The sequence below is a fragment of the Sturnira hondurensis genome, unplaced genomic scaffold, assembly GCF_014824575.4.
Source record: "Sturnira hondurensis isolate 20B ecotype Veracruz unplaced genomic scaffold, ASM1482457v3 Scaffold0004322, whole genome shotgun sequence".
NCBI classification, from domain to species: domain Eukaryota; kingdom Metazoa; phylum Chordata; class Mammalia; order Chiroptera; family Phyllostomidae; genus Sturnira; species Sturnira hondurensis.
The window spans coordinates 808,253-823,911 of NW_028076953.1; the positions used below are offsets into that span (position 1 = coordinate 808,253).

General features: G+C 35.6%; 1 protein-coding gene across 5 annotated transcripts in view; it reads left to right on the forward strand.

Moving 5' to 3' along the window:
• ZNF326 (zinc finger protein 326) overlaps positions 1-15,659 on the forward strand; it is a 49,180-nt gene that overhangs the window by 20,753 nt on the left and 12,768 nt on the right. For all 5 annotated transcript variants that reach the window (XM_037045465.1, XM_037045467.1, XM_037045469.1 and 2 more), the window contains 4 exons: positions 4,126-4,237; positions 8,226-8,373; positions 9,766-9,865; positions 14,255-14,385. In XM_037045465.1, the coding sequence (XP_036901360.1) occupies positions 4,126-4,237; positions 8,226-8,373; positions 9,766-9,865; positions 14,255-14,385 (491 nt within the window). The remainder of the gene's footprint in view (positions 1-4,125; positions 4,238-8,225; positions 8,374-9,765; positions 9,866-14,254; positions 14,386-15,659) is intronic.

Below are 15,659 nucleotides of genomic sequence, written 5' to 3' on the forward strand. Positions count from 1 at the left end.
ATGCCTCCATCTTGGCCGGAAGTCCTCAAGTAATTATTAATAACAGCAAGGAGAGCGAAAGAAGCAAGGAGGCCTAGACAAGTTCTACTTCAGTATCTCAATCTCAATTTTATTGTATGTTTTTGGATATCAACAATATGTTTTTTATTTTCTTAGTTTCATCTTCACTTAAATTGCTCAAGGATTAATGTATTCATTTTGATAAAAGTGGAATTGTAGTTACTGTTAATAACAGTAATCTAGTACTTAAATGCCTACTGCACACTAGGCTGTGTGTTAAAAGGATATGATGTGCATTATTTATGTAATTCTCACACCATCCTGCTCAGGTATAGGTATGTGTGTCACCTCTCCGAAGCTGAGAAAACAGGCACAGAGATCAATAACTTGGTGCCAAGTTTAAACAACGAGTAAATGGCAAAGCCAATATTTATTCTAGGACAAGTCTTGCTCTAGAAACCCTTCACTTAAACCTGTGTGTGATTGTAACAAAAAATTGCTTTGTATTATTTTGTCCTCTTTTGAAACAACTTTCCCCCCTTATTGTAACATTGTGAACAACTTAAATTATCATATTTGAAAAAAATTGAAATTACTAATGTTTGATTCCTTCCTCAGAACATATGGACTAGGCCCTGGCTGGTGTAGCTCAGTAGATTGAGCACAGGCCCGCGAACCAAAAAATCGCGGTTTGATTCCCAGTCAGGGCACATGCCTAGGTTGCAGGCCAGTTCCCAGCAGAGGGAGCACAAGAGGCAACCATACACTGCTATTTCTCTCCCTCTCTCCTTCCCCTCCCCTCTAAAGGTAAATAAATAAAATCTTAAAAAAAACCATGGATTAGAATATGAAACTCAGGAAACATTTAATAACTTTTTAAATTTACTTTTGTGCCATGCTTTGCAAGTTGATATCTGTATTGTTTAATAAAAAATAATAATATTCTGGAATTCTGGACACCTGATATTAAGTTAGTAGGATGTGTATTGTGGGGATATCTTTCATATGGTGTTAATTGACAGATTGTTACTTTCCAAATTTTGCATCTAGATATTACTAGAAGAGGCAATTCAGGTGATCCTCTTAGGGCAGATTCTAGATGTATTTTGCAGGTACAGTTAAGTAAATATTGCAAAGTTTGATATAGAAACTGATTTGCCATTAAAGCAGCTATATAAAGTCCAGCTTTTTTTCCTTTTTAATGATATCTGAGAATAGTGAGCAGAGTTAAGAATAAAGCGAAAATTCTGTAGTCAGTTCAGCCTTTCACTGTCAGGTGTGAGGTGGTCATTTTGAGAGGTATTTGCTGAATATTCAGGAGTAAAAGATCTTGCCGTATAGACTATGTGATTTGTGGGGAAGCAGTAGGAAAGGAACTATGTTCTGTCATTTTGCTGGAGGCTCAGCATGTCATAGCTTTAGTATATAAAAGGAAATTGTAGTTACTTGTAGTTTGAGGTCATACACCTGTAGATTTTCCATAGAGTGAGGGTTTTGGGGAAATTGAATGAGGATATTGAAAGTGGTTAATTAATATGAATATACATTTGTCCTGACCAGTGTGGCTCAGTTGTTGGAGTGCACTCCACTACACCAAAAGTTTGGGGATTTGGGTCTCAGTCAGGTCACATATAGAGGTTGTGGGTTTGATTTCCAGTCAGCCTGTGTATGAGAGGCAACCAATTGATGTTTTTCTCTCACACTGGTTACTTTCGCTTTCCCTTCCTCTGTCTAAAATCAATGAACATATTTAAAAATTAAAAATATATACATTTAAACTTCATAAAATGATGAATAATAACCTAGATATTGAATTTTAATGTATTTGATTTTACATAATTTTGAAACATTCTGTAGCAAGTGCTTTTTAAATATTTGCTTACTGTCAAGTTTATGAATCCTGAGATATTCATGATTTTATATTAGGTATTTTTAAGAAAATTCATTTATTTATTTTTAAAGAGAGGGGACGGAAGGGAGAAAGGAAGAGAAACATCAATGTGTGAGAGATAGATCAGTTGCCTTTTGTGTGCTTCCAGCTGGGGACCTGGCCTGCAACCCAGGCATGTGCCCTGACTGGGAATCGAACTGGCGACTTTTTGGTTTGCAGGCTGGCAATCATACCAGGCAGGGTTATTATTATTTTTTTAATCTTCACCTGAGGATATATTTACTGATTTGAGAGAGAGAGAAGCATCTCTGTGAGAGAGAAACATTAATTGGTTGTCCCTCATAAGTGCCCTGACTCGAGGTTGAATCCTCAACCTAGGTATCTGCCATGACTGGGGACTGAATCTGCAACCTTTTGTTGTACAGGTTGGTATAACCAATGGAGCCACCTGGCCAAGGCTGGATAAGGTTTTTATTTTAAGTCTTGAGTTAAATGTATTATAAGAAAGAACTGGCTCACAATGAGACACATTGCATACCCTGTGAAGTAGATGGTAAACAATCAAAAAATAAAAATAACAAATGTTGGCGAGGACATGAAAAAATCAGAACCCTCACACATTACTGTTGGGGATATAAAGTGCAGCTGCTATGGGAAACAGATGGATTGTTCCTCAAATGATTCAGCATAGACCAACAGGGTGACCCAGCAATTCCACTCTTGGGAACGTACCTCAAAGAATTGGAGAAGAGTATTCTAATAAATGTTTACAAATACACAAATGCTTATAGCATCATTATTCACAGTAACCAAGAGGTGGAATCAATACAATTGCTTATCAACACCCTAATGGCTAAAAGAAAACGTGATGTATCCACACAATGGAATGTTATTCCGCCATTAAAAAGGAAGGAGGTACTGATACATGGTACAACATGCGAATGAAGCTTGAAAACATTATGCTAAATAAAAGAAGCCAGACAAAAAGGCCATGTATTTTATGATTCCATTTATATAAAATATCCAGAACACGGAAGTCTATAAAGCCATAAAGCATATTAGTAGTTATCAGGGAGTTGGGGAAAGGGTAAGTGGGGAGTGACCACTTGATGGGTGTGGGTTTCTGTTTGAGGCTATGAAAAGCTTTGAAACTAAATCGTGGTGGTGGTTGTACACGACATTGTTATGTACTTAATGCCGCTAAATTGTTCACCTGGAAATGGCTAAAATGGTAAATTCTGTACCAGGGTTTTTTTTGAAAAAGGAATAATCTGCTTCTATTTTAGAACTTACACATTTTAAGAAATTTTGGGAAAGCTGCTATAATATATTTGAGTTTTTATATCTAAAGCTCTCCAGTTCTCATTTGATTTACATTTAAATGCTGGGTCAGGTGACCGTTAGTGTTTTCTAAAGGGGTATTCGAGATGATTTTAGTCAGCGATTTTCAACCTTTTTCATCTCTCAGCACATATAATCTACTAAAATTCTGTGGCACAGCAAAAAATATATCCTAGCAAAAATTGATTCAAAAATATCTTTTTTTGCTGATCTGAAAAAAATTAGTTATAATTTCCCCCCATCTTTTAAAAGATTTTATTTACTTGTTTTTAGACAGAGGGGAAGAAAGGGAGAAAGAGGGAAACATCAGTGTGTGGTTGCCTCTCACACGCCCCCTACTGGGGACCTGGCCCACAACCCAGGCATGTGCCCTGATGGAATTGACGGCAAAATTTTTGGTTTCCAGGCAAACTTTTTGGTTTCCAGGCGTTGCTCAATCCACTGAGCCACACCAGTCAGGGCAGGTATAATTTTATTCGTTCACACCAGATAGCTATTGGTTGTGTTAATTGTTATCATTTTTTAAATTTGACAGTCTAAGGGTAAAAAGGTCAGTGGCCAACGTTTTACAAATTCTTGGAGCACACTGGTTGAAAATTGCTGTTTAAGGTGATACGGTTATTATTGCTTAAAATGGGGATAAGAAAAATGAACAGATTAAATATATGTAGCAAAATCACATAGGTGAAAAGTAAATATGGCAAGATTTATAATTGTATTCAAATTAAGTTTCAGACGTACTGGGTAATTTTGAACTCTGATTTTTTTGGTGAGTTCAATTTAGACTACTATCACCAAGTAAACTTTGTATGTCTGTATTTTAACAACTGGGGGCGGGAAAGGGAGAATGAGAAAGTACTCTGTAGTCTTGACATTTTTGTCTGATATTCTAGCAAAAATTGATCCAAAAAATGAAGAAGAAGAGAAGCGGCGAATTGAAGCTCGGCGAGAGAAGCAAAGGCGCAGAAGAGAAAAAAACAGTGAGAAATATGGAGATGGATACAGGTTTGTACTTAAGTCAGAAAATTAGGCTCATTAAAAAACCATTTTCTAGAAAAGTGAAATTAGTTGGAACGTTAAAAATTCCTGAGCGCCAAATGAAAAGTTTTGATCAAAGATACATAAGAATGCTTTTGATTTTTGATATTTATATACAGTTACCACTTAGAAAATATAAAAGTCCCATTCAATAATGGTAATTAAAAAATAAAATATATTTAGAAATACAGTATTCTTAAAGAGCAATATATGTCATAACATGAAGAAAACCACAAAGCCTTTGAGATTGAACTACATGGTGGTACAGTGATATTCTTGGACAGGAAAACCAAATATTACAATTATATATGGCCTTTCTAATCTTGATTCCAAAGAAAATTCTGAAGAATAGTAAATGAATAGATACTAGCTGTTCTAGATATTGAAACATTAGAAATTCATCGTCAGTGAAATAAACTGAATATTTAAGTAATAGCATAGCATTTTATTAGCAAGGAGGAAAGAAATACTGATTTACTAACTAGGATGCAGTCAAAGGGCACTGTTACAATTTTCTGGTGACTAGTTATAACTCCTGGGAGGCAATTTAGCACTTTTAAAAATGTTTTGAATTTTGTAATACTTTTTGATCTCTCCAAAAATAATCTAAAAATACAGAAGAGTTTAATCTAAAAAGATGCCATTCTAATATTATTTATAATAATTCCAAATGTGCAAGAAATACCAGCAATACAGAGCGACCAAGTATATGTAAGATTAGATACATTCCTTCATGGCTCTTAAGCCATTGGTTATAAAGCCTGAAATGACATGCAGAAAATTCAGGTAAAATAGAAAAATACAGGGTGGTAAAGAGTAGGTTTATAGTTGTTCACATGGAAAATAATACAATAATTAATAATAATCCAAGAATAAACTTTCGTATACAACTGTAAATCTACTTTTGCCCCATGCTGTATAAATGCAAGATATAAAATTATGTCTAGAAGAAAAAAGAGACTACTAGGAAATTGTTTTTAAAGGACAAGATTGATATTCTTTTTTTCCTCTGAAATCTGCCCAGGTACTACTAATGGTAGGGAAATAAAGAATATAAAATTTAAAAAGTAAATTCAAAGTAAAATGTGTTTCCCATTCAAAAAACAGTTTTGCTCTATGAAAGTTAACTTGTTTTTGTAGCATGAAGGGACTGAAATGTTTCACCTATGTGAATTTTCTAGATGTCTAAAACTATATCTTAATTCAAAAGATAACATTTTAAGAGAAGAATATACAAACCTTTTTAAGGTAGTATTTTTAAAATGTATGGGTTTTCTTCCATATTAAACAGGATACTCTTTGTTATTACTTGGTTTTAATATATACAATGGGTTTGCTTATGTAAAATGTAGTAAATAAAAAAAATTCAGTTGCATTTGATTCCCAGATTTTTTGTTTGAATGTCTTATATTATTAGTCTGTTAGGTATTACTTGTTTAATCTTTGTGTCTAGATTTAAAAACCTTTACCTATGTTCTTTGTGGTTTGTTACTCCTCATTTGTTGGGACCTGAGAAACAATAAAATTAAGCTTATTAAGGATTAACTCACAAAAAGGAGTTTTAAGGGGCATCTATGTTGTGGTCTTTGTATCTCCCGCTCTGGTATGATTTCTTCTTTTGACAAGGGTCATGGGCTTAGTTACTTTGTAGCAGAAATAAATTGAAATGAATGCTTTGTATCACACGTGTAGGAGTCTGAAGATGGTTTTATATTATAAAATTATATTTACCTATGAATACCTTACCCATTAAAAGTTATAGATTTGGATATAATACATTCATATTAATGTAATATATATTGTGATTTGGAGAAAATAAGTGAGCTTTAATTTAGCTGCTTTCTCCATAATTCTAAATATAAACCCAGTGACTTAACTAAAAGAAGAGTATCATTTCAATTAAATTGTCATTTTAGGATAAGAATCCTTTAAAGTAATATGAAATTAATTTATCAGAGCAGTTTCACTTTGAGTTAGGATAAGAGATTGACAGTAAGTAACTATTCTTGTAATATAGTTTTTGACATTTGAATGCTTTCAATATAATAAAGAGGATGGAAAGGGATGGGTATTTGAGATGTCTTCTACATTGGAGGGCAGGAAAATCGAGGAAATGGATCAGTGGTTGTGAACTGATTTAGGGGTGGGAGGGATGCAGTAGGAGTTGTTAGGCAGCCCAGGTAGTGGTCATGGCTTGAGGTAAAAAAAAGCAAAGAAACAGATGTTTCATTTTATATTCAGGAAACTGAAAGCTATGTAGATTGAAAATGACTGTAGTGTATTGAAAGGTGTAATCTAATTAAAACATTTAATGAAGACATACATATGTGCCAGATACTGTTAAAGGTATTGGTGGGTAAAGCCAGAGAGGAGGAGGGGTGGAGGGAGGGAGGGAGGGAGGGAGGCAGGGAGGGAGGGAGAGAGAAAGAGAAAGATCAAGAGAAAGAGAAGGAGAAAAGCCCCAATTAGTGTAGCTCAGTGGATTGAGCTCAGGCCTGTGAACCTCAGGTTTGTGGTTTAATTCCCTGTCAGGGCACATGCATGGGTTGCAGGCCAGATCCCCACAGCAGGGAGTATGAGAGGCAACCACACATTGATGTTTCTCTCCGTCTTCTTCCCTTTCCCTTTCTCTAAAAATAAATAAACAAACTCTTAAACAAAAAAGAGAGAGTAGAGAGCAAGAGCTAAATGGCAGATTGAAGCGTTTTAACATTGGTGTTTTGTTTGTTTGTTTGTTTTTTGTTTTTTTGTTTTTTGAGCCTTAAGGAGCCAATGAAGCCTTTTGAGCAGTAGTGTGTTGTTGCCTTCTTTAGGAAGTAGCAATAATTAAATGAATAAGTACTGTGTCAGGAACTGTTCTAAGGGCTTTATAATGTATTTTTTAAATCCTCATCTCATTAAGATAAGAAAACTAATGCCTAGAGGAAGTTAAGTAACTTGTCCAAGGTCACAGAAGGATCTAGATGTAAACTCAGCAGTTGACTCCAGATCCCGTACTTTTTTTTTTTTTTTAATCCTCACCTGAGGACATGCTTATTTATTTCAAAGAGGAGAAAAGAGGGAGAGAGAGGGCGAGAGAAATATTGATGTGAGTGAGAAACATCTGTTGGTTGCTTCTTGCATGTAACCCCGGCCAGGGACCAAACCTGCAACCCATTCTCATGACCTGGCCAGAATTGAACCTGTGACTTGGCTTATTGGATGATGCTCCTACTAACTGGGCTACACCAGCTAGGGCCAGATCCCCTACTTTTAACCAGGAAAATAAATTTAATGCTAGAATAGGAAATTAATTGGAAAATCAAGACTGGAGACAGAGAATCCAGATAATGTTGTCATAATTCAAGGAAAAGGAAATAACTACAATATATAAGATAGGAGCAGTTAAATGGGAGAAAAAGGGGAATGGCTCCTGAAACTCTAAATGCATGCATTTGTCCAGACCTGGACTGTTAATCATCCTGAAGTGATCATTAGGAAGCAGGACTTTTGATCACCCAAGAGCTCCAAGGGAGTGAATTATAGCTGCCTGATATTCCACCTGGCTGTGTTGATACTACTCTGGTGGTTTGGAAACTAGGAGATGGAACAAGTTGTTGTAAAACAAGTAATGGAACTTTGGAAATTGATACTGCTTGAGGTTTGCTTTGGCTCTTTAACTGGTTGAGGCTTGAAGTGGAGAGTTTAAGATTAGATTAAGTAGATACACTGATTCCATCTTTTATACCTAGGAACTCCAGGGTGGGCCAGAAATGCAAAGTAGTATAATGACACTTTGTCCAATAGGTACTGAAAGAAATACTGTTTGATTTTTTTGATTTAAGTTTAATTTACATCAACCATAAAATGGAAGATAGGAAATCATTTATGATAGTAAAATTAATTTTATTGTTATCTTTTTATGAACTTAATAAGTAAGGTAATATTTAAAGAAAAACTTTTTTCCCTTTTATAGAATGGCATTCACATGTTCATTTTGTAAATTTCGAACGTTTGAAGAAAAAGATATTGAACTGCATCTGGAAAGTTCTTCACACCAGGAAACATTAGATCATATTCAGAAACAAACTAAATTTGATAAAGTAGTTATGGAGTTTTTGCATGTAAGTAGCTGTTTTTAAAGTGAAAAGCACTTTCTCTGACATTTGAATTTCTTATTTTTTATGTTCTCCATCTCACACTTTATGTTTCTAAAATTTTAATTTACTCTGTAAAGAGTTATTTTGAAATTATCCCAGTATTAGATACAAATGTATCTTCTATAATAGACTTTAGATTTGTTAATTGAGAGAACATTTTAAGTTTTTCACAGTAATTTCTGGCAGAGGTGTTAGGAAAAGAATTTTTTTTACCAACTGTTTATTGATGCAGAATCAGCTGTCATCCATTGAGNCTGGCTCCGCCCCTCTTACCGTCCCCGTTGAACGGTTAGATGTAGTCGGACTTCCGTATAATTCAATTTTCTGTCCTTTGGTTGTGTCTTTGTTTCTCCAATCCTTTGTTTTATTCAAACTTGGTTGTGGGAGAAGGCACAGTGTTTCCACCTATGCCTCCATCTTGGCGGAAGTCTAGATTTGTTAATTGAGAGAACATTTTAAGTTTTTCACAGTAATTTCTGGCAGAGGTGTTAGGAAAAGAATTTTTTTACCAACCGTTTATTGATGCAGAATCAGCTGTCATCCATTGAGGGTCTGTATATGTGGTGTTTTGATATTATATTTGAACTTCATAACAACTCTTTTTTATCATGAAAGATTGTCCTCAGACTCAGTAAAGTGGTGGATTATGAATTCAAAACCATAGAGCCAGGTGTCTGTTTAGTGTCCTTTGTATTATGAGTGTGTAGTCATCAGTTCAATGATTTTCCTTGCATATTTATGAAATGTACTGTGCAGGTACTGAAAACACAGACACTACCCTCAATGAACAGGCAGTAATTGGAAATAGAACATACTTACTCCTACACAGATTATACAGTTAGGTGGAAGGGCGGAGAATGATAGTATAGGCTTGGAGTACAGCTGGATAGTGGGGTCAGGGATTCTTAGGAAGGTGCTAGAGCTGGACTGCTAATTGTGCATACAGTTCATTTGGGCAGAAGAGATGGACTCGTTAGGGGGTCAGCAATGCAGTGATCGTTCAGTCTTCCATCTCCTTGCAGAATTGTGTCCCTTAGTTACAATTTTATGCAGTTCATTCCTTAACTGGATTTTGTCATTTAGGACTTAAGTACTCACCTGCCCAAAGAAGACCTTGAGTAGTCCAGCTCTTTGATTTCTCTTACTCTGTATGCCTAAAATACATTTTTGTAGTTTCCTAGTAACTTTATGACAGCCTTCTCAACTAAATTGTAAGCTTTTTGAGAACAGATATTAGTTCTTACAATAGTTCTTAAAAGCAACACATACTGTTGCTTTTCATAGGCTGAGCATGGTGCTGAGCACATGTCAAGTGCTCACTGATAACTTTTTTGATTCTTCCTATTTTGTTTTTAGGAGTGTATGGTAAATAAATTCAAGAAAACATCTATTCGTAAGCAACAGACAAATAATCAAACAGAAGTAGTCAAAATAATTGAAAAAGACGTTATGGAAGGTAAGTATTTAAAGAAATTGTTTTAGAAATTTACATGTCTATTTTACACCTTATTTCAAGGTAAATGATGTCCACTAGAGTGACACAGTACATAGTTTTATGTGGTAACCCTGAGTGGGTTATTAAAAATGAAGTTGGCTTCCTGTTCTCATGCTTACAAATGTATCACTTGTATCACTTCCGGCTTTCACTTAAGTTTTAGAGGAAAAATCATCTTTATGTCTGGACTCTCTCTTCCTTATCCCTTCTTATCTCCTCAAAGATTTTGCTCTTCTGTTTTTTGTTCCTTTTACTTCCCTCCCAGAAGCCTATGCTCTTATCTTAAAAACAAGTAAAAAACCAAAGGAACAAAAGAAAATAAAAACGAGCATAGTTCACGTAAGGCCTGCCTTTTCCTTTAAACAACTGTGCTTAGAGAACTAAGCATAGTCCACCATGGTCTCTGTTTCTTCACTCCCATTTATTACTTTACTCAGAGTAGACAATTTTCTGCTCCCATTAGTTTACTGAAACTGTTCTGACATGTTGCCAACACCAACTGCTGTAAGTTCTTTTGAACTTGGCAACATTTTTCACTGATGACTTTATTCTCTGTGAAACCATTTCCTTCCTTGGTTTCTTTGGTATCTCACTTTCCCAATGTTCTCTGTATTCCTTTGTCATTTTCTACTTTTTTGTGGTTTTCTTTCTGTATCAGGCATTTAGAAGTTGGTGTTTCCTAGTAGTTTATTAGTCCTGTTATCATCTCTCTTTATATTTCTTCCAGATGACTTCATTTACTTACAGAGCTTAAATTAGCATTTTTGTTAATTACTAATATATGTATAGCATAGATCTCTTTTTTGACCTCAAATCTCATACATTCAACTGCCTGTTCACATCTTTCTTCACCAGTTCCACAATATCAACATATCCAAAAACGTTATCCTCTCTTTGAGCATCCTCTAGCCCATGACGAAAACAAAACAAAAACTCTACAAATACTTTTTCATTTATGTTGGAAAGTGGCCCTACCATCAAAGCAGAAGTTAATCCTAAGTATTTTACTTGACCAGATCTGCAGCATTGTGTCCTTTATATTTCATCTTTTAAATATCTACCAAGTCTGTTCCTTTATCTCCTCTTTAAATATGCATTTGTTCACATCTTTACATGTTCTTTTGACAATTACAGTATTTGGCTAACTAGTTTTCTTACTTTCACTTTCTTACCTCTAATTCTTTTATATCACATCATTACTTCAAGAATTTTCAGTGGCTCCCCCCATTCTCTCCAGGATAAAGTTCAAATTCCTAGGCATGGCACACAAAAAGCTCTCCATGGGTTAGACCTTTCTTTTTTTTTTCTCTTTTCTCATCTTTTGTCCTTTCTTTTTTAAGTATATTTTATTGATTATGCTATTACAGTTGTCCCATTTTTTTCCCTTTGTCCCTCTCTACCTTGCAACCCCTTCCCACCAGCATTCCCCTGCTTCCACCAGCATTATCCTGCTTAGTTCATGTCCATGGGCTGTACATATAAGTTCTTTGGCTTTTCTATTTCCTATACTATTCTTAACCTCCCCCTGTCAATGTTCTACCTACTATTTATGCTTCTTAGTCCCTGTACCCTTTCCCCCATTTTGCCCCCACCTGCTCCCCACTGATAACCCTCCATATGAACTCCATTTCTGTGATTCTCTTCTTGTTCTAGTTGTTGCTTAGTTTATTTTTATTTTGTTTTTAGGTCATTTGTGAGTAGTTGTGAGTTTGTTGTCATTTTACTGTTCATAGTTTCGATCTTTTTCTTAGATAAGTCCTTTTAATGTTTCATATAATAAGGGCTTGGTGATGATGAACTCCTTTAACTTGACCTTATCTGGGAAGCAGTCTATCTGCTCTTTAATTCTAGATGATAGCTTTGCTGGATAGAGTAGTCTTGGATGTAGGTCCTTGCCTTTCATGACTTCGAATACTTCTTTCCAGCTCCTTCTTGCTTGTAAGGTTTCTCTTGTGCAATCAGTCTGATGGGAACTCCTTTGTAGGTACTATCTCCTTTCTCTTGCTGCTTTTAAGATTCCCCCCTTATCTTTAATCTTGGCTAATGTAATTATGTTGTACCTTGGTGTGTGCTTTCTTGGGTTCCAAATACTTTGGGACATTCTTAACTTCTTGGACTTTCTGGAAATCTATTTCCTTGGCCAGATTGGGGAAGTTCTCTTTCATTATTTTTTCAAATGAGTTTTCAATTTCTTCTTCTTCTTCCTCTTCTCCTTCTGGCGCCTCTATGATTTGGATGTTGGAACATTTAAAGTTATCCCAGAGATTCCTAAGCCTCTCCTCATTTTTTTTTTTGAATTCTTGTTTCTTCATCATTCTGTTCCAGTTGAATGTTTATTTCTTCCTTCTGTTCTAAATAGTTGATTTGAGTCTTGGTTTCCTTCCCTTCACTGTTGGTTCCCTGTACATTTTCCTTTATTTGACTTTGTGTAGCCTTCACTTTTTCCTCTCTTTTGTGACCATCCTCAACCATTTCTGTGAGCACTCTGATTACCAGTGTTTTGAACTGTGCATCTGATAGGTTGGCTATCTCTTCCTTGCTTAGTTTTTTTTTTTCCCTAGAGTTTTGATCTGTTCTCTCCTTTGGGCCATATTTCTTTGTCTTGGTGCACCAGCTATGTTGTGAGGGGCAGAGCCTTAGATATTTATCAGGGTGGGGCAACCCATATCTCTGCTTTGTGGTGCTGTATGTGGGGGAGGCATCAGAGAAGGAACAGTAACTTTTGCTTGGCTCTTGGATGGTTTTTGGTCACTTTCCCTGCTATCATAAACAAATTGGGCCCTTGTGGTGCTGAATACCTGGTGTGTAGGTTTGTGTAGTTTCTACAACCCTGTGGACTCCTCCAACAATCTGTCATGTGAGGCTGGGAGTTTTCTCCCACTTCCACAACCACCACTGATTTTTACAGTCAGAGGTTTGAGGCTTTCTTTTCTCTCACTGGAACCCTGGGTTACGTGTTCTGTCTTGCTCCCCAGTTGTTCCTCCCAGTTTATTAGCATGGAAATGTGGGATTGCCAGGTCTGCCAGCTGCTGCCTTGCCACGAGTCTTCTCCACCACAGCTGCCTGTTTCTGCCCCTCCTACCAGTCTGGATGAATGTTTCTTCTTTAACTCCTTGGTTGTCAGACTTCCATGCAGTTTGATTTTCTGGCAGTTCTGGTTGTTTTTTGTTTTTGAATTTGTTGTTGTCCTTACTTTGTTTGGGCAAGGAGGCACAGTGTATCTACCAATGACTCCATATTGGCCGAAATCTTTTGTCCCTTCTTTGTACTCTGTGCCACAACCCCGTGGGATTACTTGCAATTCCCAGGAAGAACCGTTCTCTTTTACAACTATCCCTTGCATGTATTGGGTTCCCAAAAAGTCCATTTAGTTTTTTCTGTAAAATAACAGACACATTTTTTATTTTCACCAATAACTTTATTGATTTGGATATTTTGAATATGTCAACGATTTCTTACATGGTATAAAGTTGTTTGTTCTCAGTTAATGTCTCAATTTGATCACTATCAAATTGAACTGGTCTACCTGACCATGAAGCATCGTTCAGTGAGAAATATCTAGCCTGAAACTTCACAAATCTCTTTTGTCACATTTGATCAGTCATAGTAACCTCTCCATATACTGCACAAATCTTTTTTTTTTGCACTTCAATTTAGTTTTTACTTTTCTTGAAATAATAAAGGATATAGTATACTGAAAATGTTGTGTACTTTCTTTCATCTTCAAAATTAAAATGGCTACACAAAAATTCACTAATTCTGATGTTTTTTTATTAATACGTGGTGACATAGCTTTCACAATACAATCTAACAAAATTGTTTCAAATGAAGTTAAAGACAGCTAAGCGCTGCTAGAGCCACCTTATGGAAAAAAAAACAAATGAACTTTGTGGCCAACCCAATATTTATTTATACCTTCTTCGCCTGTAAAAAACCTCAGTTACCATTTTCAAGGTCTAATGTATATTTTGTTCCTTTTGAAATCCTTTTTTCTGTTCTTACCTACCCACATTCATAATCATGCACATTCTTATTTTACTACAGAATCATACCTGTTTTGTTTTATATTTCATTTTGAGGGTGGACTTACAGGCTTTAGTGCTGATTATATAACATGATTAGGAACTAGAATTATACTTTATAATTTTTATCTTTTATCCATATATTTTTAAGCTATATATGCAGGTTTAGGAGATATAGTAAAAAAAATCAACATAAACCCAAATACTCTCATCCTTTTTTGGGAAGAAGGAGTGTAAATAATTATGGAAACAAACTAGTAAAAATTGATTTGTCTGAAATAAGAGTATATGAATTATTTCTTTTTAATAATTGGGTTTCTTTTGTAGGTGTTACTGCAGATGACCACATGATGAAGGTGGAGACCGTTCACTGCAGTGCTTGTAGTGTGTATATCCCTGCTTTACATAGCTCAGTCCAGCAACACCTAAAATCTCCTGACCACATCAAAGGGAAGCAGGTAAGTTTGGGTCTGTTCTAATGAAGTCCTTAAATTATTCTTCAGTCCCTTATTGTCCTTCAGAGGCCATTGTTTCACACCTACCAACTTGTGTACAATTCTGTTAATCTTACGTGTAAATAATTATAAAGATGGCTAAAGGCAGCATGCACAGTAGTTAAGATTGTGGGCTCTAGAGCTAGACTTTCTGAGTTGGAATTGTGGTTCAGTATATAATATGTGAATTGGCTTTAAGTTTCCTTATCTGTAAAGTGGGTGTGGATAATCGTTCTACTTTTATGTGACCCTTTAAATGTTAGATTAATTAAAATATAAAAGTCACTTACAATGGTGCCTGGCACACATAGTAGCCATTCAGAAAAATCATAGCTGTTGTTGAACTGTTCTTTTCATTAACAGCTTTTAAAAAGTACAAAATGATCGTGTATGTGTGTGTTTAGATCAAAAAAGAAAGATTTGACTATAACAGTTTTCTGTGGTTGAGAAAAATAAATTTAAAAAGTAGGATTATCAGTTACTGTCTATTGAATATTTTAGTAGAATTTACTCAAAAATCCTAGAAGAGCCCTGGCTGGTGTAGCTCAGTGGATTGAGCATGGGCCTGTGAAGCGAAGGGTTGCCAATTCGATTCCCAGTCAGGGCACATGCCTGGGTTGCAGGCCAGGTTCCCAGTAGGGGACACATGAGGCAACCACACATTGGTGTTTCTCTCCCACTCTTTCTTCTTCCCTTCCCCTCTCTCTAAAAATAAATAAAAATATATATTTTTTAATTTAATTTTTTATTTTTAGAAGGGAAGGGAAGGAGAGGAGAGAAACATCAATGTATGGTTGCTTCTGGTGCATCCCCTGCTAGGAACTGGCCCCTGCTGGGATCTGGCCTGCAACATCGGCATGTGCCCTGACAGGGAATTGAACCGCGATCTTTTGGTTCACAGGCCCGTGCTTAATCTACTGAGCTACACCAGCCAGGGCTAAAAATATTTTTTAAAATTCCAGAAGAATTTATTTTCCTTTTGTTAGCATATTTCTGCTTCTATATTGGTTGCTTTTATTTAGTCAAATTTATTTCAGATTACATGTTTATATTGTGTGAAATTTGTTTTAAAAAGCATATTTAAAAATTTAAATATTAAAGACTTAAATTTTAAATAGAACATACCTGAGTTTTAAATTCAAATTTTGTATTAAAGTGAACCTCATTTAACTCGGGCTTTTAAAGACATTTTTAGCTACTTTGAGCACATACAGTATTTTTTTAAAATTTTGTCTCTT